This window comes from Callorhinus ursinus, unplaced genomic scaffold (assembly GCF_003265705.2).
Source record: "Callorhinus ursinus isolate GAN/ISIS: 27379988/994484 unplaced genomic scaffold, GSC_fseal_2.0 scaffold10, whole genome shotgun sequence".
Classification (NCBI taxonomy): Eukaryota; Metazoa; Chordata; class Mammalia; order Carnivora; family Otariidae; genus Callorhinus; species Callorhinus ursinus.
In genome coordinates, this window is record NW_027397072.1 from 49,471,141 (window position 1) to 49,495,601 (window position 24,461).

Sequence of the window (24,461 nt, forward strand, 5' to 3'; positions counted from 1 at the left end):
CACCCACACACACCCTGGTTCTGGTTCAGGGCCCCTCCTTATTCCTTTCATCTCCTTCCTAAGGCTGCCTCTCTGGAACCTTTAGAGTGACTCATTCCTGTTTGCCCAGGACTTTCCCACCTTCAGCACGCAAAGTCCCACACTCCAGGAAATCCCTCGGTCCCAGGTTGGTCACCGGGCTTTCCAACCCTAGGGACTCAGAACTCCGGCTGCTGGGTTGGAACCCAACCAGTTAGCAGTGTGAGTGTGGGGCAAAATGGGGACAAGGTGTCAGGAGTCCTGTGGCTCTCAGAGATAGGCCAGGACTCAGAGATAGTCCAGGACTCAGAGATAGTCCAGGACTCAGAGATAGTCCAGCACTCAGAGATAGTCCAGGACAAGTCAAGGGATACGGGGGAGGGGAGAGTTCTTCGAGAGGCTTGAAAAGCAAGGAGCCAGCTCAGCTTCAAAGCAAAGATACCACACGGGTGGGTGCCCATTCTTTGAGGAACCCTAGAGAAGTACCTCCCTGCTGCTTAGAACAAGAAGACCACATGAACAGGACTCTTATGGAATCATCATAATATAATCACCCCTCAAACAAGCACAACCACCTCTCCCCAACTAAGCATGAGCAAAGAACTTCCAGAGCAAATAATTCTTGTTAAGAAGGTACAATTTAGTCCAGTTAATTGGCTCTGAGCCATAATCTCCCTCCACTTGAGGCCTCCTAAATTCCTGTCCGGTGCTTCTACCTCCCATAATCAAAACTTGGATGAACAAAACTCAAGCCTCTCCCACCAAAATGGCCTCTAGATAGTGTATCCTCTGCCAGGTCCTAGAACAAGTGGGCGGGCATTAGGATCACCCGGAGGGCTTAAATGAAACGCAAATTGCAGGGCCCCACTGTTGTACTTTCTGATTTAGAAGGTCGAGGGTGGGGCCTGAGAATGTGTATTTGCAGCAAATTCCCAGGCTGCTGCTGGTCGAGGGACTACACTTGGAGAACCACAGCCCCAGAACTCTGTATCTTGTGACATAAGCAACAATTCACTCATACTCACTTCTTTCCACTGTGGGGGAATCATGAATATGTAGGACTGTTGCAGATAAAAATCAGTTTATTTAGCACACTTTATGTACGAGGCACTTGGTATTTTCTCACACTTTGACTTTCAGTCCTCACAACAGCCCTGTGAGGTAGGGATTACTCCCATTTTACGGATGAGGGACCTGAGGCACAGATGTTGAGAGACCTGCCCAAGGTGACCCAACTTGTGATGGCAGACTTCATTCTGCTATATGGTATTTAAGGAGCCTACTCCGTAAACAAAAAGGATTTGGGAAAGCCCTATATAAAGGAGGTTTTTCAACATCTCCTATACAGGTGTGAATGGTGTTGAGCAAGACCATAGGGTGGCAAGAATCATTTGTCCTGATGAATGGTTCCTCTGGGCAAGGCATTCTGGGAGACCAAGAGTCCCCTGCAGATCCACATTTCAGTGAGCTGAGAGTCCCAGGCAGGGCTAGGGAGGAAGCAGCCAGGCACAGCTGCCAGGATCTTAGAGGAGAAACCACAAGATCATGATTCTCGCACGGCAAGTAGGGAACGACAGCCTTCTTTGAGGGCAGTGACCCTTGGTGGAAATACTGAGTGAACTGACGTGGGGAAATGCTCATTACAACACCCAGTGCTGGAGCAGGGAAAGAGGACAGCCACGGGAGCAGCACCCTGGGCGCCTGCTGAGGTCCCATCAGCCGGAGAGCCAGCAGGGGGGCAACGTGGAGATGCGCGAACCCTGCCACCTCCAGGCAGATGCTGGTAAGGGACTTCCCAAATGTCAACCCCGATGACTCTTCTAGCAGTTGGAGGAGGTGAGACCACTGGGCAAAGGAGAAGTCAGAATGTGCACCAAATGACAGGAAACAAGGCAGGAGGGGCTGGGACTAGAAGAAACAAGGTGAGAGCTGGGCTCAGGAAGATGTGAGCATCTATCAAGATGAAGGGGGAGACTCAGGCCTCATTCATCACCTGAACCCGTTCCTGAGCATAGAGTTCTGCTGGTGAATGAGTCCCCCAGAGCCAAAAAAGAGAGCAAGCCCTATATGCTCCTTTCTGGGTCTGTTATAGTCTGAAAACCCGAACTTCTGTACAGTTCCCTCCATAGCCTTGGTGGATTTTATTTTTCTTTCCTGCCCCCAGAAGAAGCCATCTGCTTCAGAATCAAAGTGGACATGGAGCTCCTTTCTGTCATCAGGTCTCTGTGGCAAGAGGAATGGCCACCAGGGGTTTCTTTAATTATGGCTTTAGACTACAAAGTCTCAAGATATGCAAGGAAGTGGGGGATGCACACATGGCCTGTCCTGTGAGGGACAGGTCTTCCATCATCTGGCCTGAGGTAGATGCTGGGGCCGAAGTCCCAGGATACCAGGGCCGTTTGAGGTGCCCAGGAGATGGAGAGGGTGGGGTCTTCTGCTCTGAGTCGGGGGGAGGGGTGAGTTGGAGTGGCGCAGGAGACAAGGGGGATGATGCAGGGGTGGAGACAGAAGGCCAGCGGCTCTTGGAGCAGTGCTTGGAGGGCGAGTGACAGACAGGAGGCTTGAGGGGCCCGGCCCAGATTGGGAAAATGGCTGAGGGAACCCAGTTGACAGATGTGGCTCCCGGATTCCTCCTCTCTGATCTTGCTGAGAAAGGAGAGAGAGAAGCACCTATTACTCCTTTTTAGCAGCACAGCCCAAGCCCCCATCCCACCCATTCCTGCTCCCACTGCCTGCCGGAGGCAGAAGGGAGCGGCGCTCGCTGTGCAAATCCCAGCCAGTTCTCCTGCTGGCCCCTCTCAGCACGCCAGTGGGCCTGGTTCTCTTACCAGAGCGAGGTGCACAAGGCAAAAGTGGAGCTCCCGGGCTGCATCAGGCTGGGAGCCACCTCTCAGAGTCTCCTGGAACACAGCAGCTGCCTCCTCAAAACGCTTTAGTCCCAGAGGGATTAGAAAGAGGAAAGTTTAAGTATCAAGGGGGTAAAGGAAATTAAAACTGCCCCCTTCCTCAAACTGGCCTAAGCTCCTAGTACCACTGACACCGTGACACTGTGGTACTAGGAGCTTTACTAGAAAATGTCAGTATAGACCCAATCCCTGCCTCATGCAACTCAAATTCCACCTGTGCTTCCAATCTCGGACCCCTTACCTGCAGTCCCATCAGGGCCTTGCCCAGGCGGAAAAGGCCCCGGGGCCAGCCAGGTCGCAGGGTAAGGGCCACCTGGGCATCGGCCAGGGCCCACATGGGCTGACCCAGCCGCTCATGGCAGAAAGAGCGGTTTCCAAATAACCTGATAAAGACAAAGTGGCCAAAAGTCTGGATCCTCAGTGCTTTGCCTTGCCCTGACCTCCCAGCACAGTGGCCAAGCCCCCACTCACCGATGATCCCGGGGGTTGAGCTTCAAGGCCTGGGTGAAGAGAACCACAGCCTTGTGGTAGAAACCATTTTGGGCAAAGCTGGTACCCAACGCTGCAGAGGAAAGAAGGTGGGAGGGTTCGGATGGGACTATCCCAGGGAGGGTAGGGTGAGGAAGGAGAGAGAGAGAGAGAATCTCACTTGCCAGCTCCTGGCTCTGGTGTAAGGCAGCTTCCAGCAGTCCCGGAGATGCCTAGGGATAGGGAGCAAAGTCAAGCTGGACTCAGGCCTCAGCTTCCCCAAATCCTTCTCCTTTATTCAAACAATGAATATTACAGTCAGCATCACCCAACTTATGTAATTCTTATGACAGTTCTGCAAGAGGGTCTCTGAAAGTCCTTCCTATATCCTCCCCAAGGGTCAGAGCCCTACCTTCCTGCAGAAGAAACTACCCAGGGTCAGGGTGTCAATGATGGAGCCTGACCCCAGGTCTCTCAATCCTGGAGCCAGAGAACTCCTTCTATTGGTCACCTCACCTCTGCCTTAGGACTCTGCCTGGGGCTCTCTTCTATTGGGAAGCTCGCTTCCTCCTGGCCCGTCTTCTCTTGGGGGCTCTGGCTTTTGCCTCGAGGCTCCTGGCTCAGTCCCTTCTCTCTGCGGGCACTGGGAGGCCAATCCCCAACCTTGCGCAAAGCCAGAGACACAAAAGTGCTAGATAGATCCAGTGAGTCCTGTGAGCAGAAAGAAAAGTTAGGAGAGGGTGGGGATGAGGTTATGTCCTGGAGCAGGGGGAAGGGAAGGCGGGGGGGCGGGCAGAGACCAAGAAGAGAAGGAAGGGGACTCTCACCTCTTCCTCACCACACTGTCCCTGAGGAGAGTTCCCGGGGCTGGATGGGGGGCTCCCATCCCCATTTGGGGTGGCCTTGACCTGGAGGGAAGGCAGATGGGGATCACCTTGAGCTGCCTGCCTTCTCAGCTCCCACCCTCCTGGCACCTAGTGTTCTTCAGACCTGCCTGCAGACACTCACTTTGGGCTCCCCACCCTCCTGCTCCAAGCGCTCCTGTCGCTTGCGATCCTTTTGACGCTGCAAATGATAGAGATGATGATGCTGATGATGTGTTTTGAACATTATACGTAAACACACACACACACACACACACACACACACACACACAAACTTGTATCTTGAAGCCAATTCTTTACATGAATGATAGAGACTATAGGTCCTGTACTGGGTTAAGAGCTTTGCATACACTATCTCATTTAATCCCTGCAGGTCCATGAGGTAGGTTTTTTTGTTATCCTTGTGTTACAGATAAAAAAGCAGATAGGAGAGTCACCAGGCAGAGGTCTCCCAGTAAGAAAGAGGCAGACTCCAACCCAGGTGGTATAGTGTGACTCCAGAACCACCACGCCGTACGGCTTCCACGAGACCCTCACCTCCAGGCTTCTGAGGATCCACTCCCTCTCGCAAGAGGATCCACTATGGGCCACCTTGAGTTCTCTCCTGTCCTCATAACGTGTCCCTCTTCCCCTCTCCCAAATCCCTCTGGGTTCCCACTCCTCCTGCCCTCTAGCTACCTTCTTCTTGAGTCGTTTCTTCTCTGCTTTCTGTTTCATGCGCTCCTCTTCAGCCACCAGCTCCTCAGCCAGCTGGTTGGCTTCCTGGAGAAGGAAAGGCAGGTGACAGGAGAAGAGAGAGAGTGACCAAGACAGCCAAAGGGAGGCCAGCAGGATGAAAGGACCCTGAAAGGTCCAGATTAGGGGACAGATGAGGGAATCTGGCAGCCGGAAGAGCACTGGGAGAGGTGAAGCCCCTTGCTGACAGTCTCACCTCTTCGGTCAGCAGGAGCTTCTGGGGCATGGCCACCTGAAGTAGGCTGTCTGAACCACCAGAGGCAGAGGCAGAGGCAGGGGGGCTAGGAGGGCAGGGCTCTGACCCTTGGGGAGGATATAGGAAGGACTTTCGGAGACCACAGTAGGTGCCCAGTCCCTTGACCCCCTTGGCCATGTCACTCTGTCCAGGTGTTTTCCCCTCATCACAGAAATGTTCCAGGAGGTAATCTGTCAGGAGGGATAGGGAGAAGGGAAAGAAAAAGGTACATGAGAGAGAGGACCATCTGAGGGCCAGCCCCCCCAGGGTACCAGCCTCGATCCCTGGGCCCGGCCCCTGCACGCCCCACCATGGTGCCACAGCTGTAGCCGCCCGCTGCTCCCGTCCATGTGGATCCGGTGCAGGCCCCGGGGATCACTCTCCACAAGCCGTCGGAGAAAATCCACTATGTCCTGGGAGGGGGAGGGGAGGGGAGGCTGGTGTTGGGGGCAGCTCTAGGAGAGAACAAGGGCCCTGGCTGGGTTGACCCCTCCACCATGACGACCACAAACCAGCCACCGAGCCTGGAGAACCTTACTGGCTGACCTCTCCCCACTCAGCACCTGAAGACACGCTTCTCTGGTTTTCTTGGTATATCACCTCCTTCACTACTCTCTTGCTCCCAAGGGTTCTGTGTGGCCCTCAGCCCAGCCTTCTTCATCACATAAGATCTCCTCCCCTTGACCTGCCACTAGGTTGGCTACACTGAGGCTCAGAAAGAGCCTTCTTACCTGCTCTTCCAGCTATGTCCCCTGTCATATCCTTGAACATGGGCAACCCTACAGAGGCTACTCGGGAGCTACCTCACGCCTAAATGAGAGCAGTAGTTCCTGGCTGGCCTCTCCCCTGCACGTCATCTGTTTTCCCCAAAACCAAGCTCTCAGCAGTTACTTCCCTACTCGGAAACTTCCAGTAATCCCCCACTGCTAGGGCCATAGGCAGGAATGAGTTTCGCTCCTCAGCCTGGGATTTGGAGCCTTCCAAAAAGGTCCCTGGCTGACCCTCCTAATCTTCCCCTGTAATTTGCTCCTGCTTGGCTGCTGTTGTCCCTCAGCTATCAGGTTCCTTCTGGTGTTGGGATCTTCCTTCCAGCTGCCCCCAAAGCCCTCCTGGCTCGGAGCTTCTCACCACACCTTGTCTCATCTTCAAGGTCCAGTTCAAATTCCATCTTCCCTCAAACCTCTTCATCTCCGATGATCTCTGCCCTCACTCAACCAAGCTGTACTCACATAGTCTGTGTTATACAGTTTAGAACCTTATTGTCCACTGCTTTGTACAGTTCTCTCAATTGGCGAGAGGCATGGAACCGGAAAGAACACTTTGCTGCTGGCATCTTAATTCTGGCTTTGCCACTGCCTGGCTGTTTGATTTTGGACAAGTCATTTAACCTTCCCGAACCTTGGCTTCCTCATTCACAAAATGAGACAAGACTCTTCAAGGCTTCGCCCATTACATTCTGTGGTTCTCAGGAGAATCATTTCCTCAGTTAGTGTCAGCTTTGGAGGAGGACAGGAGTCATCTTGTCCCTGTGTGGCCTATTCAGGCCTAAACAGAGCACACATCTGACTAGGTGGTAGCCCACTGACTGAGAAACTTAGAAGCCACATGAAACTCCAGAGGGCTAAACTAACACATAGGAAGGACTTCAGATCACGGAGGTATAGTCAACTTTCTAAACAGTTTTAGAGGCAGGGTATCCTTCAGGAGATAGTCCTGACTCAACAGCATCTTCATGGACACTGCTGTGTGCATTCATCAAGTCTTACTCTCAAATTCAACTTCCTCGTGGGTTTAATTCAACTTCCTAACTGGCCCAGTCTAGCCATTTCTTTCTTTTCTTTTCTTTCTTCCTTTCTTTTCTTTCTTCCTTCCTTCCTTCCTTCTTTCTTTCTTTTTAAGATTTTACTTTATTTGAGGGAGAGAGAGAGAGAGAGAGAGAGCACAAGCTGGGGGACAGGCAGAGGGAGAGAGAGAAGCAGGCTCCCTCAGCAGGGAGCCTGATATGGGGCTCAATCCCAGGACCCTGGGATCATGATCTGAGCTGAAGGCAGACACTTAACTGACTGAGCCACCCAGGCGCCCCTCAGTCTAGCCATTTCTAAAAACAAACAAAAAAGGGATTACCTTGACCTTCTACTTCTCCCCAAAGCACAGTCTATGGTACTCTCTTAATTCACCACATGGCCAAACACGATCTGGCTCCCCAGTCCTCCATGAATCATCTCCTACCCTCTGGTCTCACCTCTAGCTACAGTGATCAGTGGTCTCCTCTAAAGTTCCTACAACACACCAAGTGTGCTCCCATCTCAGGGCTTTTGTCCTTGTTACTTCTGCTCCCTGGGATGCTCTTTCCCCAGTGAATGGCTCACCCCTTCAGATCCCTGCTTAAACCTTTCCCAGGAGGCCCTGACTACTCCCTTTAAAAAGAGAAACTCAACTTCATTCAGCACTTCCCATCCTTCTTGTTTTACTTTTCCTTGCATTTTTCATATTTGGCATACTATATTTGTTGACTGGCCGCCTCTACTAGATGCTTCTAATTCATTGACTAAAAGGATTTTTGTGTTTGGTTTACTCCTGTCTTCCCAGTACCTAACACAGTGCCTGGTACATTGGTGGTGCTCAGTAAGTGTGTTGAATGAGCAAAGGCACAGAGATTGGTGAGGAGACTATTCTATTAGAGATGCAGCCAGGACTGGGTCTGAAGAACCCTGTGTGACCCAGTGAGTTTGGACTTTGTCTTGTCACTGATGGGAGTGGGCCTGATCTGGGGAGTGAAGCACTCAAGGGAAACAGCACTGGGGAAGGAGGTGATTCTAGGGGTGGAATGTTTAGTTAGGAGGCCCCTATGACAGAAAGAATGAATTCTTAAACTAAGGCAGTGGCAGCAGGAGCAGGAATGGAAATGATGGGCTTGAGTCAAGAGACATTTCCGAAGTGGATTTTAGTGACTGACTAAATGTGTGAGGTAAAGGAAAGGGAGGATTATATACAATGATTCTCAGATTTCTGCATTAAGTAACTGGATGTCAGTTTGCGTTATCAGCCAAAACTAAGGTTAGAGGAAAAGCAGTCAACTTGCAAAGTAGATGAATTAACTGATGGACTTGCTGAGTTTGAGGTTTTGGAGATACCCAGGAAGCAGCTGGAAACACAGCTTCTCAAGTGCTCCCAAATCTGATGCTGTCCCTCCCTCAATAACCCTATCACCTACTTGAGGACATCCAAGCCCTTGTGCCAGACAAAGCATTTCATGCTACTTGCTGCCTTTTCCCCAGTTCATTTCTTACAGTTCCAACCAAACCACTCAGGTCTCACTTCAGTGAGGTTCTCTAAACTCTTCCTTGCCTTGGTGTCTTTGCTCACACTCTTCCCTCTGTTCATAAGGTCTTGCCCTAAGGAATTCCCACCCACTCCCCAATTCTCAACTCAGAGACCCTCGTCCGCCCAATCCTGTTCACTTCCACCACCCTCCAACTGCCACGCGCTCCTCCAAGCCCGAGCCCGAGGCCACGCCTTCACGGAGCGCTCGGAGCCTAGTGTGGCGCCCGGCTGTGGCAGGGCTCAACACAGCTGGCTGGAAAGAGGCGTGACCGAAATAAACAGGGCAAGGCGGAGCTCGGAGTCCTTTTACCTCGGTGCCGTAGTCCTCAGGACCGAATTCCTGGCAGAGTTTGGGGACAGCAGCGACCCCCAGCGGGCAGCCAGGCCTCAGAGGACAGTCTACAGTAAAGGAAGGCGGTGGCGCGTCAAGGGGCTCGGGATAGATGGGCCGGAGCCTTCCGCCCACCGCGTGAAGCACAAGACCCTACTGAAAACAGGTAGACCCAAGTGGGGCTGTCCCTCCCCTCCTGGACCCCCTTCCCGTCTTGTCACACCTGCTTACCTAGCTTTATCCGCCCCACTGTCTTCGGAATCGGCGCCATCTCCCATCAACAGTGACCCGAAACTGAAAGATGGTCTGGTATTTGATACCGCCGGGGGGCGGAGTAGGACAGAGTAGGCCGCCATCTTTGTTAGGGGCAGAAGCCTCCGATTACGGAGCGCGAGAGAGTCCACGACGGTCCCAGCGGCTCCCGGGCTACACAGGACGGGCCCTGGGACGGGGCGGAGTCCCGGCGGCAGCGGGCGTTGGGCAGTGCGGGGAGGTGGGAATCGTTAGGTTCGTTCCGGACACGGCGCCCCATGGCCCAGGCGTCTCGCTCCAGTGGCCTTCTGCCTCCGCTCGCTGCCGTGCCGCCGTTGATGGCGCAACCCGGAGGCGCTGCGGAGGAGCAGTGGGAGAGAAGGCAGGCGGGGACTCCTCGCGGGGACTTTCGTGGCTGGCCGTGGTTGCCGGTTGCCGGGAGCATCCCCTGCCTGTACCCGCGGCCCCGCGGAGCTCGGGGAGGGCTGCCGTGGTGGGCGGCGCCGGCGGACGCAGGAGAGCACCAAGAGGAAGGCGCCGCGGACTCGTGGCGGGAGCCCGCAGCCGGCCGCCCGATACCTCCCGCGCTGCAGCGTCTCCGGGCGGTGTTGCTGCGGCTGCATCGCGAGCGGCAGCAGCTCCTCCATGCCCGGGACTGCGCCCGCCACCTACAGGCGGCCGTGCGCCTCCTGAGGATCCTGAGTCCCAGCGCGCAGGTCCCGGGCCCCGGCCCCTTGCCTCAGCTCTGCCGCGACCTGCTACCGCACCCTTCCCGAGGGGCTGTCCTGCGAATCGGCCTGCGGGAGACTCCCATACGGCTCCTCCTGGCGCGTCCCGTCGGACTGGCAACCCAGCGCCTGGATGCTGCCATCGAGATGCAGCTTCGGGCTCTGGGTCGCGAGCCGGCCAGCCCCGGCTTGTCGTCCCAACTTGCCGACGTGCTGCTGGCACTTCCCGCCTACCACCAGCTGCAGGGAAAAGCCTTGAGCCATGTCCCCGGGGCAGCGCGCCCTTTCCCGCCGGCCCGTGTGCTCCGCCTCCTGACGGGGGAGCGGGGTTGCCAGGTGGCTCGTCAGCTAGATGAGGCGCTCAAGGGATCGGGCTTGCGGGATCAGCTCCGCAGTCGGTGCCAAGAGGAGCGGGAGCTGCTGCCCGGGCTGCTGGGGCTGCTGGGGGACGTGGCGGATTCAGCCAGCAGTGGACTGGGGCTTGAAGGGGCTGGAGCCCTTTGGAGCCGGTACTGGACCCTGCTGTGGGCAGCTTGTGCTCAGAGTCTGGACCTAAGTCTAGGACCCTGGAGGGACCGCAGGGCAGCGGCACAACAGCTGAGTCAGGCCCTGGGTCAGGGTGAGTGATGGGCCTGGGTGGGCATTGGGGAAGACTGGGATCTCTTTCTTCTCCCTAGCCACGTCACTCCCCTGCCAGCCAGACTGCAAAAGCAGGCCCTTTAGAATGAACACTACCACCCCCACCGCTTACTCCCACCCCTCTAGCCCCCCTCCCCACCCGACAGGCTATAGCATCTGGGCTTTCAAGGCCAGTCTTGTTTTCCACTCAAGTCTTCAGTCTTGGTGGAAGCCTCCCCTCTTCCCCCATCATTGAGTGGGCAGTGGTTCTGGAAAAGAGAGGCCTTCTTTTCAGGCTCCAGAGCCATTTCTCCCACTAGCATCCCTGCCTCAGGAGTGTGAGAAGGAGTTGGCTTCTTTGTGTCGCAACCTATTTCATCAGTCTCTTACCTGGAGCTGGGACCAAGGTGAGAAGGAAGGGGCATTGGGAGTGAAACAGCCCCAGATTGCCCCTTCCTCATCAAACCGTATCCCTCATCCTCAGGTTTCTGCCAGGCCTTGGGATCTGCTGGTGAAGATCAGAGCAGCCTTCCCTCATCCTCTCATACCACTGAACTTTTGCAACAGCTCTTCCCTCCTCTCTTGGATGCCCTTCGAGAACCCAGGTCAGGGCTACTCCTCTGTCAGCCTCCAGGTGAGACAAGGTGCTGGGGATGGAGGAACAGAACAGTTGAATATGTCCCCTTTATTCTTTTACTCTGTTCTGAAGCCTGCCCCCTCCCAGAGGGGTTCTGTGACCCCTCAGATACTGCATCCTCCTCTCCCCAGGTCCTGCACCACTTGCTCTGGGGCTCTGTACCCTGCAGACCACCTTGGTCTGGTTTTTGAGCAAAACTCAGCAGCATCTGGCAGCGTGGGCCCCAGGTTCCTTCCTGGTCCTGATCCAGAAGAACTTACCTGTGAGTAGCTAGCGAATGGGAAGGGGAGCAGTCTGGGCTGGGCTCAAATCTCACTTCCTGTTTCTGCCAAAGCCTCTATTGCACAAGGCAGCAGCTCTGTCTAGACTGGCCTCAGAGGAAATTTTGGCCCTGGAAGTGGAGCAGCAGCTGGGCCTGGAGATCCAGAAGCTAACTGCACAGATCCAGGTGAGAAGAGCAGGGGCCCTGACAGTGGCAGTTTAAGAGTCAGTTCTGTGCCCAGTTTGGGGGTTGGGGTGGTGGTGGTGGTGGTGGTGGTGGTGGTGGTGGTGGTGGTGGTGGTAGTAGTTGTGGAACATTCCAGTGACTTGGAATCTCCTTGGAGTCTCTGCTGAATTTATTTTTTCTTGCTCTGTTCATTTTTTGTTCTCTCTTTCCTTAGCTTATTACAGAAAACTTCAAACATATACAAAATTAGAGAGAAGAGTATAATGGACCCCCATATTCCTGCCACTGAGGCTTTAACAATTATCAACTCATGGTCAATTTTGTTTCACCTATATGTCAGGCTCTCATTTTGTGATGTTAATAGCCACTGATAATCACTGCCTAGATCCATTATTTTATTAGGGGGTGCAAAGTGGTGATATTCCAATTCTATCATATCTTCTTCATTTATTAGTTGACTTACTCCTATAAAAGTAAAATTTGCCCTCATTAATTACTTGGTTACTTTGAAGTATATTTTATAGAGAAAAAGCAAGATAAATGATTGATTCTTTCCTTTTGCCTACTTTTTTTATTTTTATTTTTTTTTAAGATTTTATTTATTTATTCATGACAGACAGAGAGAGAGAGAGAGAAGCAGAGGGAGAAGCAGGCTCCCAAGGAGCAGGGAGCCCGATGCGGGACTCGATCCCAGGATCCTGGGATCATGACCTGAGCCGAAGGCAGACGCTTAACCATCTGAACCACCCAGGCGCCCCTTGCCTACTTTTTTTAAAAAAAGCTTTTATTTGAGAGAGAGAGAGAGCATGAGCAGAAGGAGGGGCAGAGGGAGAGGGACAGGCAGACTCCCTGCTGAGTGCACAGAGGTGGGGGTGGGGGGTCTGGATCCCAGGACCCAAGATCATGACCTGAGCCAGTCAGCCACTTAACCACTGAACCACCCAGGGGCCCCTCCTTTTACTTACTAGCTTTGAGACAATGTTTCTCCTCTTTTCTACATATATCATTTACATTTTCATTAAAGTAATACATGTCCATAGTTTAAATGTGAAATAGGATATTATTTCAGAAGGTTCTAATGAAAAACATAGCACCTTAATTGCCCCCACCCCACCTCTGCTTCCTGTTCCACAGTGATAACCTTCATCCACTCTTGTCTGTCTTCTAATATTTTATTTTATTCTAAACTTATGAATAAAATTATTATACTTCTATTTTAATTTTTCCCCATTTTGTACAGTATCTGTTCCTACTATGGAAGATGTTTCTGTTTTTTTGTTTTCTCTTCCTGCCCAAGTTTCTCCTCTGCCCTGAACAGGGGCAAGGCTACAGAGTTCGGGCTTTGTCCCGATGCTCCTTTTCTCTCTCCACTCCTGCTTACCCACAGTGCTTTGGTGCTATGCGCTGCGCCTCCCCTCCCCCCACCCCACAGCACACACAGTTTAGCCCTAATCTACCATCTGCATCTGCCTGTTCCACCTCAATTTATTACTGCCTCCTTCAACTCAACATACCCCAGAGCAGGCTCCTCATGAGGATGTTGGACAGCGATGGCCATGGGAACTCTTGAGGAAGGCAGGCCACGGCAGGCATGTCATTAGGGAGGCTCCATATAGGGTCTGTGGCTTGAGCTGGTGGCTAGGCAGCCTCAGACAAGTGGCAGAGGTTACTGGAGGTGGGAAGTTCCTAGTTCCTTTAGGGAGTAGTGGGGAGATGACCTGACCAAAGCAGAAACTCCGTGTGTGTATGCACACACACGCATGCACACACACACTTTCGTCCAAGGTTGGGTGGGGGACTCTGGAGAAGAAAGCATAAAATTGTGGAGGGCACTGAACACCAGCCCACAGAATTTGGGCTTTGTCTCATGAATGATGGAAAGCCATGGGAAGAGCAGGAGGGGTGTGGAGGCTGTGATAGAGTCTGACCCAGCTATAGTGGTCAGGTTGGGAGGTGAGGAGATATAAGAGAAGCGTTTGGCTCTTGGTAGTTGTGAGAACAGGGAGAGGGACAGTGTGCTTACCACGTGAACTAACCATTGTGGGAAGGACTCTGCATGCCTCGTTCCTCTGCCTGGTGATTGCACTGTTGGGTATCTGCTCTGGGCATCCTCTGCATATGGCACTGGGATGGGAAAGAGGAATCAGACGTTGTAAGTTCTCTCCTCAGGTGGGGTTTGACATCCCAGACAGAAAGACTATTTCATAGTGTGACCTTGTGTGTCCTCAGAGTATTGAGTGCAGGGAGATTCCTAACAAATGTCAGTTGACAACAGGGTCATTTCCTTGCCATAAATAAGAGGGAGTTTTGGTTTTCAGGAGAGGAGAGGAAGAATTTGGATTTAGGATAGGCTGTTTTCAGGACAGATATGTGCCAGGAACTGCTTGGGCTCCACTTCCCCCCGTCCGGCCCCCAGACCCCTTCTTCCCTTCAGGCTAACAGGCATTCAGTCACCTTGCCTTTACAGAGCTGCCACCACATTACCCATTTCTTGGGGTTCCTCTCCAGGATGGGCTGTAGAGACCCCCCTCTTTTTTGCTCTCCCATTCCAAAAAGATAACCTATCAAAGCACAGAAACCAAACCAGCACATGGGCCTTTTCTTGCTTTATAGTTTACTCTGGGGAAATGGAAGTAGGGTGTAAAAAATACTCAGTGTAAGGACATTCCAAAGTTCCTGAATCTCAGAAAGTTACAGTTGTTGCTCCTGGTCTGCATATAGTTCCTGCCTTCCTTTCATGGATGTAGATCATACAATTCCCCTTTTCTTCAGCCTCTGCCTATCTATAGATCATGCAGACCCCCCTCTCTAGCATTTGCTTTGGAACATTCGTAGTGGTGAGGGTGTCTCCCCTTTTTTCCTATTCATGTTCCTAGAGAGTAAAATTATCCCGGAGGATTTCTAGACACTGAACCAAGCTGAGGAGAGCAGGGTAATCCTATGTCAATTGTCTGTAATCTTTTCGGGGTCCAGGCCTTTAGGAAAACCCAATAAAAGCTAGGGCATCTCTCCTCAAAACCGCCCAAGCCCATAGAATTATGCACACAATTCTGTTCTAGGGCTTTATGGAAGCCAGGTTCAACACCTCCGATTTAGAAGAGCATCATAACTTGGCAAGTCCCTAACAGATAAGCCCCTTTTACTTTCTCCATATGTCCACAGCTCCTGCCTGAAGAGTCACTAAGTCTCTTTTTTCAAGAATGTCATAAACAAGCCACACAGGGCTTCGAACTCTACATGCCACGGGGTCGGTACTGGCGGCATCGTCTCTCTCCTGGTAACTCCTCTTCCCAGCATGCCCTTCCACAGTTCCAGGGGATAATAGTCTCCCGTCCTCTCCACATCCTAGCTCCACTCCTCTGTCTCCAGCCTTGTCCTCGCCTTCTATGCCTCTGCAAATCCTATCATCTTCCCCCAAACACTGCCAGGGGCTCAGCGGAGCTCCACAGCCTCATATCCTGTCCTTTCTCTTCTCGCTCTAGAACTGCCCAGCGTTCCTAGCGAGTATGCTGGGTTGGTTGTTCGCACTGTACTGGAGCCTGTGTTGCAAGGATTGCAGGGATTGCCACCCCAAGCCCAGGCCCCTGCCCTTGGCCAGGCACTGACAGCCCTCCTGGGTGCCTGGCTTGACCACATCCTCGCGCATGGGATCCGGTTCAGGTGGGGAGAAAAGGAGGCAACGGCAGAGGGCGGGATGGAACTGGAAAAGGGGAGGGGATAGGTGGGGCAGAGCCGTTGGAGAGGCAGTAGAGGCAGGTGGCCGCATTGTACCTTGGCCTTCATTCAGCCTGCAGGGGGCGCTGCAGCTCAGACAAGACTTTGGAGTGGTCCGGCAGTTGCTGGAGGAGGAGCAGTGGGGCCTGTCCCCTGAACTTCGCCAGACTCTGCTCACCCTCAACATCTTCCAGAGGCTGGATGGGGCCCTGCTGTGTCTATTCCAGCAGCCCCTGCCCAAGCCTGAGGTCCAGAGGAGGGCTCCCTGTTGCTGTGAGTCACTCTTCCCCAACTCTAGGCTCTCTTTGCTCTGCCCCTTGCTACTTTATGTGCCCTACCTCCCATCCTCATCAGTGACCTCGTGTCGTTGTCATTAGTGGTCAACCCCCTCCTCCTGCCCACTGCCTGTCTTCCGCTCCTGCCTTCTCAGGTACATGCAATGAGGTCCAGTCCATGGAACTGCCCAGCAGCAGCCTCAACAGCCTGGAAAGCTTGGAGCCCCCTCTTCAGCCTGGAGCACCCCCAGCCCAGACAGCTCAGCTGCTAAGCACACTATGGGGAGGGGGGCCTAGCCCGGAGGCTTACCTGGTGGGAAATCAGCAGGCCTGGCTTGCCTTGAGGCAGCACCAGCGCCCCCGATGGCACTTGCCTTTTCTTTCCTGCCTGGGGATCAGTCCTGAATCCTAAGGAGCCTGGGACCAGGAGCCAGAAAGTCAGAGCTCCCCATCTCTGGCTGGAAAAGCCCAGACATTTAGAACTGCATATTAAAGAAGCCTACATTTGGGAACTTAGAAGAAAGGTGACCTGAGAACCACAAGCTACATAGAGCCTGGAGTTATAAGCGAGGAATCCAAGATCAATCCAGTACCTGCAATCCAGAGTAAAGAGCCAAACCACAGCCTGGAACCTGGAGGTCAGGCCTAGTTCCCCAACAGTGAAGACCTCTCAGGGCTAGGTGGTGCGAGAAGGGCCATAGGGTTGGATCCCAGAGGAAAGGGAAAGAGAAAAACCAATAGAAAGCAGAGAGACTAGGATGCCACTTTTAAGTCCCAGGAGCCAGGCTAAACACAAAGTTAGTTTAGGAACCACAGAGGTGGAATAGGCATTTCTACACTTGGATCAGTCCCGAGGGTTCTGTTACTCTGTACTCGCTGTCTCGTAGCTATCTTCAGTCATTTAAGAATATTGGGCTAAAGGACCTTCACGTTTAAACTGTGGTTACTCAGAGTTCAACATGTTTAATCTTCAGTTACCAGAGTAGGGTTTACCCCCTGGTAGCTGTATAATCCCTGCCATGGTCGTGTCCTCACCGAAGGGACCAGCGCTTAAGATGGTGTTGACCTAGATCTGGCACAGCCGCGTACAGCGTACGGAAGAGGTAAAGGCTGCAGAAGACGGACGTGTTATCGGAGCCAGGCGCAACGGCTTTTGCAATATTTATCGTCTTCACCGTGGTCCAAGAGGACTGTTAATGATAGGTGTTTACTGACCGCTTACTTTGGGGCCCTCCACACCCTGTGTGGAAACTACCTCCCTCCCTGCTGGACTTCCTCCTCCTCTCGGGCTGGGGAGCCCGGGGCGGCGGTCGGGGTGGGGGGCAAGCACCACCGAACGCTGGCGCCGGAGTCGGAGGGTCGGAGAGCCGCACCCCGCAGCAGCCGAGGGCAGGAAGGGGAGCGTTGCGGTAGAGGACACTTCCGTCCGTACGAGGCCTTCCGGGGCGGAGGTCACCATGGCGGCGTCCTTGGCTCGGCTCGGTCTCCGATCTGTGAAGCAGGTTCGGGTTCAATTCTGCCCCTTCGAGAAGAATGTGGAGTCAACGAGGTACGAGGCGGAAGGAGTGGGGACGGGAAGGGGCCGCGTCTTCCTCCTGCCGGGGGTCTAGCCCCCTCGGCCGAGCGCTCAAGCAGTTTTCCCTCCGCAGGACCTTCCTCCAGGCGGTGAGCAGCGAGAAGGTCCGTTCCACTAACCTCAACTGCTCGGTGATTGCGGACGTGAGGCACGACGGCTCCGAGCCCTGCGTGGACGTGCTGTTCGGTGGGCTCCGGTGGGGAGGCGGGCGGGAGGGGTGTCGGGCAGCCCGCGCGCGCCCTCAGTCCCGGCCCCGCCGCCGTCCCGGTGCCTGACTCGTTTGTTTCTTCCCCAGGAGACGGGCATCGCCTGATTATGCGCGGCGCTCACCTCACCGCCCAGGAAATGCTCACAGCCTTTGCCTCCCACATCCAGGCCAGGGCTACAGCGGGAAGCGGGGACAAGCCCGGCGCTGGTACCGGGCGCTGACAGCACAGAAGAGCCCAACAATCAGATTGTAGCTTGGGATTGCTAGGATTGTTACCTAAGAAGAGCTTGAAAGACTTCATCACTCGAATCACCGTCTGAAAGGAAACGGGGGCCCAAAAAAAAAAAAAAAAAAAGAGAGAGAGAGAGAGTCCTGTGATTACTGATAAGCCAACGTTTCTGGAACGAGACACGATCAGATAGGGGCCTGGACAAACTTGAATTTATTTCACTTTCTTACCATCGCCGCGTGCTTAACCCTGTTGAATTTGGCTTCTCCCATCACTCACTCAAGGTACCTTTTATTCATCAGCCAAATCCAGTGCTGTTTTTCTCGGTCCTCATCTTTCCATCTCAGTAGCATCTGTCACTTTTAATTCACTCCCTTGTGGAACTTCTCTTCCTCTTGGGTCTTTTTCCTTTTAATCATGAAAGTGTACTGCTCTCATCCTTCACTTTTTTCTCTATTTCTGGGGCATCTCATCCTCTGTCATAACAGAGGGTTAAATCCTGCATTTCTGTTTGGCTCTAATCTCAACTACTGTGCTAAAGTCAGGTTACATACTACTGATTTCCTCCAAATTCCACAACACTCTTTGTCCAAAATAGAATTGATAATCTTACATACACCTATACTTGCCTCTTCCCCTGTCTTCCCCATTACTTTTAAGGGCACTCATCTGCTCAGCCACCGGGGCTGGAAACCATAGCATTATCTCTGGTTCTGCCCTCTCCCTTTCCCTGCATATCTAGTCAGTAAGTTCAGAATATTCTGTCTTAAACAAAAGCTTCTGAAATGTTTTCTCCATTCCCATTCATTTAACTGTATCATTGTATTCTCCACCCAGTCTCCTTTTTTTCTGATCGTTTTTTCCGCTGCTTAACTTTATTTTTCAAAGCACATCACTGTTTTTATGTCTTGCTACTACTTGTTTCACATTGTGCCTAACATGATTTTCATACTGGGTGTGGATCATAAATTCAATTTAGGGGGATAAATCAGTCTTTAAAAAACAAAGTAAAATAGAACAAAAAGTATGAGAGTGCATGGCACAGGAACGGGAAGTATTCTTTTAAGAAATTTTTCAGCCTATAATCATTAATATACATATATAAAATAGAAAGTATGTATATATGTGTGTATCTGCATGTACTTGGTTGCAGTATAGAATTACTCTTAACCTCGGATTGTAGGAAAAATGGTTGATGGCCACAGGTTTAGAGAACTTCAGAATGCGTAGCTAGGCAATCAAGGATCTCTTGACCCTGGCTGCTTGTGTCCTTTGCCAAATACATTTTCCATGACTTTGCTACAGCGTTAGTACAGTGCTGCTCTGCTTAAAAGGGTGCGATCTTCAAAAGCGAGTTTTTCTCCCCTCCCCTTTTAAAAAAGAAACTACCAAAAAACAACCTACCAGGAGGAAGTATGGTGTAGTAAAGAGCCAGAATTCCTGGCGTTGAAATCCTAACTTCGTCCCTACGTAGCTCTGTGACTGTGGGAAAATTACTTAGTCTCAGTGCCTGTTTCCTCACTAGTAAAATGGGGATAATAGTACCTATCTCCTAGGACTGTTGAGAGGATTAAATTGAGTTGATATCTGTAAAGCGCCTAGAACATTACCATGAGCACAAGTGTTGTCTAAGGCCTTATGCTATAGCCGAAAGGATACTGACCGCCTAGATTGTAGTTCCTCAGCTTGATGGTTAACTGGCTGTTCTCTCTGGCCAGATTTTACCACTCTCCTCATCTGTAAAAATGGGGATGGTTCAGACATTGCTGTAAACATAGATTGAATGCTGGCACTGTGCACTTGAGGTTGGGGCTGTTTTCTCTGTGTCCCCTGCACTTTAGTGCACATAGTGCCTGATGCATAGTGTGCAATAAACATGTGTTGAATTTACAAATATTTACTATCTACCTTGTACCTGTAACTTTGATTAGTACTGCATACAAAGATGAATGATGAAACTCGGGTATGTAATGAGTGCTGCAATAGAGATATGAACTAGATGCAATGGTAGCAAGAAAGATAAAGACAGGAGTGACCATTGGGATTGGCCAGAAGGTGACTGTTGAAAAAGCGAAAAGTCTACCGGGGGCGGGGGGGGGGTCAGATATCAGATTATAGCAAAATAGAAAGTGAACATGCAACATACAGTATTAGCTTTAAATAATGAGTTTGGTTGGGAGGTGTGATAATAGCTAGAGTAGCATCATGGTGTTGAGTAGGGTTTTTTAAAGGATGATAGGGACTTGTACTTTATGAAAATAACTTTTATGCCAAGCTGTTGGTGAGAAACAAATAACTGAATCCAAGTTGCTTTTCTGAACCACCATTAATTGTAATGTCAACTCTCCTAGGTCCACCTGAGGTGCAGATGCCACTTCCTATAGCCTTCCCTGACCTGGATATAATTGATCCTTCCCCTAAACTTCTGTGCTTCCTGAGTTGTAGACTAGAGGGGGTAAAATGCATTCTTTAAAGTGCATGCACCACCGTTACTGTCCTTTTAGGGTTCATCTAGATAAGGAATCCTAAACTGTCAGAGGGTTGCTTAAAGACACTGTTGGAACAGATCTCAGGCTTCCTCTTGGGTCCACTCCGGCACACTCCACTTAACTAGGAAAGAAGGCATGGGCGTGGGCAAAGTGATCCAGTCTGTTTCAGATACACTTGGGCTCCAAGCTAGCCACTTCCTGGCTCTGTGGCCAGGGCCAAGTTACTTTAACTTTCTAGGCCAGTTTTCAGCCACCTGATTGGGGCGGTTACATGTAAAACACTCGGGATGGAGTTTCAGGTTCTTAATATATAGTCCTTTGAAAAACAAAAAAGCCAATGTGAGATTACTTTTTTCTACTAGCTTGTGAAATCCGCGAGGTGGCCAAAGAAACGTTAACCCTGGAGACAACCAGCCCTTTGCCAGGCCGGTGGCGGCGGTTCCGGACTCGGAGACTTAATCGGACGTGGCGGGGCGGGGCTTCCGGCAGGAGGCGGAAGCGGAGCGGGAGGCGCGGGCAGGCGGGTTCGGCTGACAGGTCTGTGGCTGCCGGTGCGCCGCGCGCAAAGCCGGGAGGCAAAGCAGGACGCGGGCTCCATTGCCGCCTCTCCGAGCTCCCGCAACGCCGACCTCTCTTCTAGGATGGCTCGGGGCGAGCGGCGGCGCCGCGGAGCGCCAGCAGACGGACCGCGGACAACTGAAAGGGCGGTTCGGGGTGGCCCTGCACGACGGGGCGGCGAGGCCCGTGGTTCTGCCTGGAGAGCGGCTCTGGGCATCGTGGTCCTGTCTCTGGCCCTGGGCCTGTCAGGATGCTGGCTGCTGGCGTGGCACCGTGCGCGGAGGGCGGTCACACTGCACTCGGCGCCCCCGGCACTGCCTCCCGACTCTTCCAGCCCCGCCGTGGCCCCGGACCTCTTCTGGGGCACCTACCGCCCTCACGTCTACTTCGGCATGAAGACCCGCAGCCCGAAGCCCCTCCTCACCGGTAACTGGGCCTCCGGACGGGCGGGTAGGCAGGCGGACTCTTAATCTGGGAGCCCCAGCTTCACGCCAGAGCAAGAGTGGGGAGGGGTGTGGTTCAGGAGAGTTTTGAGGAGGGATGACCCTGAAACTCTTGGAGACCCAGAGGGACAGGTCCCCTGCTCTCTCTTTGACTTACGTGGCCATTCTACCCCCAGGACTGATGTGGGCACAGCAAGGCGCCACCCCGGGGACCCCTAAGCTCAGGCACACGTGTGAGCAGGGGGACGGCGTGGGTCCCTATGGCTGGGAGTTCCATGACGGTCTCTCCTTCGGGCGGCAACACATCCAGGATGGGGCCTTAAGGCTCACCACTGAGTTCGTCAAGAGGCCTGGGGGTCAGCACGGAGGGGACTGGAGCTGGAGAGTGACTGTAGAACCTCAGGTCAGGGCCTCAGGACACCCTTCCCCCAGCCCAGACTCCCTTCACCCTTTCTTTGCTGCCAGCAAATGCAGTATGATGTGGCAGTTAACAGCAGGGGCTCTGAGTCTGGCTGCCTGCCTTGAACATTTGTTTATATGACCATCTCTATTTACTATCCATAAGCCATGGTTTCCTTTTTGCAAAATGGAGATACAAATAGCACTTAACTCATAGAACTGTATGACTGAAAGAAAATGATGTGTAGCGTTCTTAGCATAGTACATGACACAAAAGCATTCTATTATTTCCCAGAGAACCCTGTGCAAAGCTCTATACCTCATCTCACTGGGTGCTTATCCTCACTGACCCTCAACACTGTAGATGTATGTTTACCATGTTGCTCCTGCATGGTGCCCCTTTCAGTAAAGCTGAATTTTCAGGAGATACTGCTAATCTAATGCTGTGTTTTTCTGTCCTCCTTGGTCATCCAGACCTCAGGTACCTCTACCCTCCCTTTGGTGTCCCTGTTCTTCTATGTGGTGACAGATGGCAAGGAAGTCCTAGTGCCAGAGGTTGGGGCCAAGGGGCAGTTGAAATTCATCAGTGGGCACTCCAGTGAACTTGGTGACTTCCGTTTTACACTTATGGCACCAACCAATCCAGGGGACACTGCCCCTAAGTATAGCAGGTAACTAGGGGAAGAGAAAAGGTGGGGGTGCTGGTAGAGGTGGTATGGATGCGGACTTAGCCTGATTTCAATCTCCCCCACTCTACCCTCTTTCCACCATTTTTTCCCCTTCTCACCAGGCTGCATGTCCTCTGCATTGCCAAGACCCTTCCATTCTGACTGCTGATCTCCTCTTATTTCTCTTTATAATCCTCACCATATTCTCCTGAGTAATTTTCTATTTATCTTTTTCTCTTCAAGCTACAATGTCTTCTGGTCCTCCAACCCAGGACTTCCTTTGCTGACAGAGATGGTGAAGAGTCGCCTAAATAGCTGGTTTCAGCACCGGCCACCAGGGGCTTCCCCTGAACGCTACCTCGGCTTGCCAGGATCTCTGAAGTGGGAGGACAAAGGCCCAAGTGGGCAAGGACAGGGACAAGGGCAATTCTTGATACAACAGGTGACACTGAAAGTCCCCTTTTCTGTGGAGTTGGTGTTTGAATCGGGCAGTGCCCGTGCAGGAGGAAGCCAACCCCTGGAGCAGCTGGCCGGCAGCCTGCTGACCCAAGCCCTGGAGAGCCATGCTGATGCCTTTAGAGAGCACTTTGAGAAGACTTTTCAACTGAAGGGGAAGGGCCTGAGCCCTGAGGAGCAGGCTTTGGGTCAGGCTGCCCTCAGTGGCCTCCTTGGTGGGATTGGCTACTTCTATGGACAGGGTCTGGTGTTGGCAGACATGGGGGTTGAGGGGTCTGAGCAGAAGGTGGACCCAGCCCTCTTTCCACCTGTCCCTCTTTTCACGGCAGTGCCCTCCCGGTCATTCTTCCCACGAGGCTTCCTTTGGGATGAAGGCTTTCACCAGCTGGTGGTCCAGCGGTGGGATCCCCGCATTACGCGGGAGGTCCTAGGTCACTGGCTGGGGCTGCTCAATGCTGATGGCTGGATTGGACGAGAGCAGGTGCTGGGGGATGAGGCCCGAGCCCGGGTGCCCCCAGAATTCCTGGTGCAAAGGGCAGCGCACGCCAATCCCCCAACCCTGCTTTTGCCTATAGCCTACATGCTAGAGAGTGGTGACCCTGCTGACTTTGCCTTCCTCCGCAGGGCCTTCCCCCGCCTGCGTGCCTGGTTCTCCTGGCTCTATAAGAGTCAGGAAGGGCCAGTGCCACTATCTTATCGCTGGCGGGGCCGGGACCCTGCCTTGCCAACCCTTTTGAACCCTAAGACACTGCCTTCGGGGCTGGATGACTATCCCCGGGCTTCGCATCCTTCAACTAGCGAGCGGCACCTGGACCTGCGGTGCTGGGTGGCACTAGGTGCCCGTGTGCTGGTACGGCTGGCAGAGCAGCTGGGAGAGGCGGAGGCAGCTGCGGAGCTGGGCCCACTGGCTGCATCACTGGAGGCAGAAGAGAGCCTGGATGAGCTGCACTGGGCCCCAGAGCTAGGAGTCTTTGCAGACTTTGGAAACCACACAAGAGCAGTGCAGCTGAAGCCTCGGCCCCCTCAGGGGCTGGTGCGGGTGGTGGGCCGGCCCCACCCTCGTTTACAGTACGTGGATGCCTTGGGCTATGTCAGTCTTTTTCCCATGCTGCTGCGGCTGCTGGACCCCAACTCCTCCCGCCTTGGGCCCTTGCTGGACGTCCTAGCTGACAGCCGCCATCTCTGGAGCCCCTTTGGTTTGCGCTCCCTTGCAGCCTCCAGCCCCTTTTATGGCCAGCGCAATTCAGAGCATGATCCTCCATACTGGCGGGGTGCCGTGTGGCTCAATGTCAATTACCTAGCCTTAGGGGCTCTCTACCACTATGGTCATCTAGAGGGTCCCCACCAGGCCCGGGCTGCTAAGCTCCACAGTGAGCTCCGTGCCAATGTTGTGGGCAACGTGTGGCGGCAGTATCAGGCCACGGGTTTCCTTTGGGAGCAGTATAGTGACCGGGATGGGCGGGGCATGGGCTGCCGCCCTTTCCAAGGCTGGACCAGCCTTGTCCTACTGGCCATGGCTGAAGACTACTGAAGAGGGAGGCTGAGAGGGATGCCAGGCCCCCACTCTGGAACAGAAGGACAAGGTCTCTAGCTTCTGCCCCCAGCCCTCAGATACTAGTGCTTCAAACCCTCCTCAGCTCATCTCAGGTGTCTCCTTACTGTCATCCCACGTAGCCCTGGGGTGAACGTGAATTCAGAGTCTATTTTTCTAAATAAATTGGAAAACCATGCCAAGCTCTATTGCTTTTGCCAGCTCTGCCTCACCAAGAGGTCTTAGCTCAGTCCAGACCTGAGGGCTGCCTACTATTCTTCAGAGGAAGGTGGGAAAAGTGGCCATTACATATCCCTTCCAAATCCAGTTA

The 24,461-nt window shown here is 52.9% G+C and overlaps 4 protein-coding genes across 8 annotated transcripts; 3 read left to right on the forward strand and 1 right to left on the reverse strand.

Moving 5' to 3' along the window:
- Positions 1–1,082: 1,082 nt before the first annotated feature.
- Positions 1,083–9,261, reverse strand: TTC31 (tetratricopeptide repeat domain 31). 3 transcript variants are annotated; one of them, XM_025868350.2, is made up of 13 exons: positions 9,133–9,261; positions 8,881–8,969; positions 5,557–5,659; positions 5,208–5,437; positions 4,955–5,038; positions 4,401–4,457; positions 4,220–4,300; positions 3,909–4,103; positions 3,574–3,625; positions 3,396–3,486; positions 3,166–3,307; positions 2,847–2,948; positions 1,083–2,664 (listed from the first exon to the last, which is right to left on the reverse strand). In XM_025868350.2, exons 1-13 carry the CDS (start codon positions 9,170–9,172, stop codon positions 2,365–2,367), a joined length of 1,566 nt encoding a protein of 521 aa, XP_025724135.1. In that variant the 5' UTR covers positions 9,173–9,261; the 3' UTR covers positions 1,083–2,364. The 3 variants fall into 3 exon arrangements, with proteins under 3 accessions (XP_025724135.1, XP_073753605.1, XP_025724137.1); XM_073897504.1 differs by lacking the exon at positions 5,557–5,659 and having other exon boundaries at positions 9,133–9,183; XM_025868352.2 differs by lacking the exons at positions 5,557–5,659; positions 8,881–8,969 and having other exon boundaries at positions 9,133–9,220.
- Positions 9,262–9,314: 53 nt separating this feature from the next.
- Positions 9,315–16,696, forward strand: CCDC142 (coiled-coil domain containing 142). 3 transcript variants are annotated; one of them, XM_025868346.2, is made up of 9 exons: positions 9,315–10,500; positions 10,820–10,906; positions 10,984–11,133; positions 11,268–11,398; positions 11,471–11,584; positions 14,747–14,861; positions 15,067–15,244; positions 15,372–15,571; positions 15,729–16,696. In XM_025868346.2, the coding sequence occupies exons 1-9, from the start codon at positions 9,432–9,434 to the stop codon at positions 15,983–15,985; spliced, it is 2,301 nt and encodes a 766-aa protein (XP_025724131.1). In that variant the 5' UTR covers positions 9,315–9,431; the 3' UTR covers positions 15,986–16,696. The 3 variants fall into 3 exon arrangements, with proteins under 3 accessions (XP_025724131.1, XP_025724133.1, XP_025724132.1); XM_025868348.2 differs by lacking the exon at positions 11,471–11,584; XM_025868347.2 differs by lacking the exon at positions 10,820–10,906.
- Positions 16,697–16,892: 196 nt separating this feature from the next.
- MRPL53 (mitochondrial ribosomal protein L53) lies at positions 16,893–19,482 on the forward strand. Its single transcript, XM_025868355.2, has 3 exons — positions 16,893–17,122; positions 17,223–17,335; positions 17,445–19,482. The coding sequence occupies exons 1-3, from the start codon at positions 17,031–17,033 to the stop codon at positions 17,576–17,578; spliced, it is 339 nt and encodes a 112-aa protein (XP_025724140.1). The 5' UTR covers positions 16,893–17,030; the 3' UTR covers positions 17,579–19,482.
- MOGS (mannosyl-oligosaccharide glucosidase) lies at positions 17,746–24,328 on the forward strand. Its single transcript, XM_025868356.2, has 5 exons — positions 17,746–17,870; positions 20,716–21,059; positions 21,253–21,479; positions 21,950–22,146; positions 22,387–24,328. Exons 2-5 carry the CDS (start codon positions 20,717–20,719, stop codon positions 24,128–24,130), a joined length of 2,511 nt encoding a protein of 836 aa, XP_025724141.1. The 5' UTR covers positions 17,746–17,870; position 20,716; the 3' UTR covers positions 24,131–24,328.
- Positions 24,329–24,461: the final 133 nt, after the last annotated feature.

What these genes read in the sequence shown, in the direction of transcription:
- TTC31 (XM_025868350.2), bottom strand. Translation starts at nt 9,172, where the DNA reads ATGGCGCCGATTCCGAAGACAGTGGGGCGGATAAAGCTAG. An exon ending in AGTGGGGCGGATAAAGCTAG is followed by an intron (nt 8,970 to 9,132) that starts GTAAGCAGGTGT and finishes CCTTTACTGTAG; the next exon opens with ACTGTCCTCTGAGGCCTGGC. An exon ending in GCCTTGTGCACCTCGCTCTG is followed by an intron (nt 2,665 to 2,846) that starts GTAAGAGAACCA and finishes CTCCTTTCTCAG; the next exon opens with CAAGATCAGAGAGGAGGAAT.
- CCDC142 (XM_025868346.2), top strand. Translation starts at nt 9,432, where the DNA reads ATGGCCCAGGCGTCTCGCTCCAGTGGCCTTCTGCCTCCGCTCGCTGCC. An exon ending in TACCTGGAGCTGGGACCAAG is followed by an intron (nt 10,907 to 10,983) that starts GTGAGAAGGAAG and finishes CCTCATCCTCAG; the next exon opens with GTTTCTGCCAGGCCTTGGGA. An exon ending in GCGCATGGGATCCGGTTCAG is followed by an intron (nt 15,245 to 15,371) that starts GTGGGGAGAAAA and finishes GCCTTCATTCAG; the next exon opens with CCTGCAGGGGGCGCTGCAGC.
- MRPL53 (XM_025868355.2), top strand. Translation starts at nt 17,031, where the DNA reads ATGGCGGCGTCCTTGGCTCGGCTCGGTCTCCGATCTGTGAAGCAGGTT. An exon ending in AAGAATGTGGAGTCAACGAG is followed by an intron (nt 17,123 to 17,222) that starts GTACGAGGCGGA and finishes TTCCCTCCGCAG; the next exon opens with GACCTTCCTCCAGGCGGTGA. An exon ending in CTGCGTGGACGTGCTGTTCG is followed by an intron (nt 17,336 to 17,444) that starts GTGGGCTCCGGT and finishes TTTCTTCCCCAG; the next exon opens with GAGACGGGCATCGCCTGATT.
- MOGS (XM_025868356.2), top strand. Translation starts at nt 20,717, where the DNA reads ATGGCTCGGGGCGAGCGGCGGCGCCGCGGAGCGCCAGCAGACGGACCG. An exon ending in CCCGAAGCCCCTCCTCACCG is followed by an intron (nt 21,060 to 21,252) that starts GTAACTGGGCCT and finishes TTCTACCCCCAG; the next exon opens with GACTGATGTGGGCACAGCAA. An exon ending in ACTGCCCCTAAGTATAGCAG is followed by an intron (nt 22,147 to 22,386) that starts GTAACTAGGGGA and finishes TTTCTCTTCAAG; the next exon opens with CTACAATGTCTTCTGGTCCT.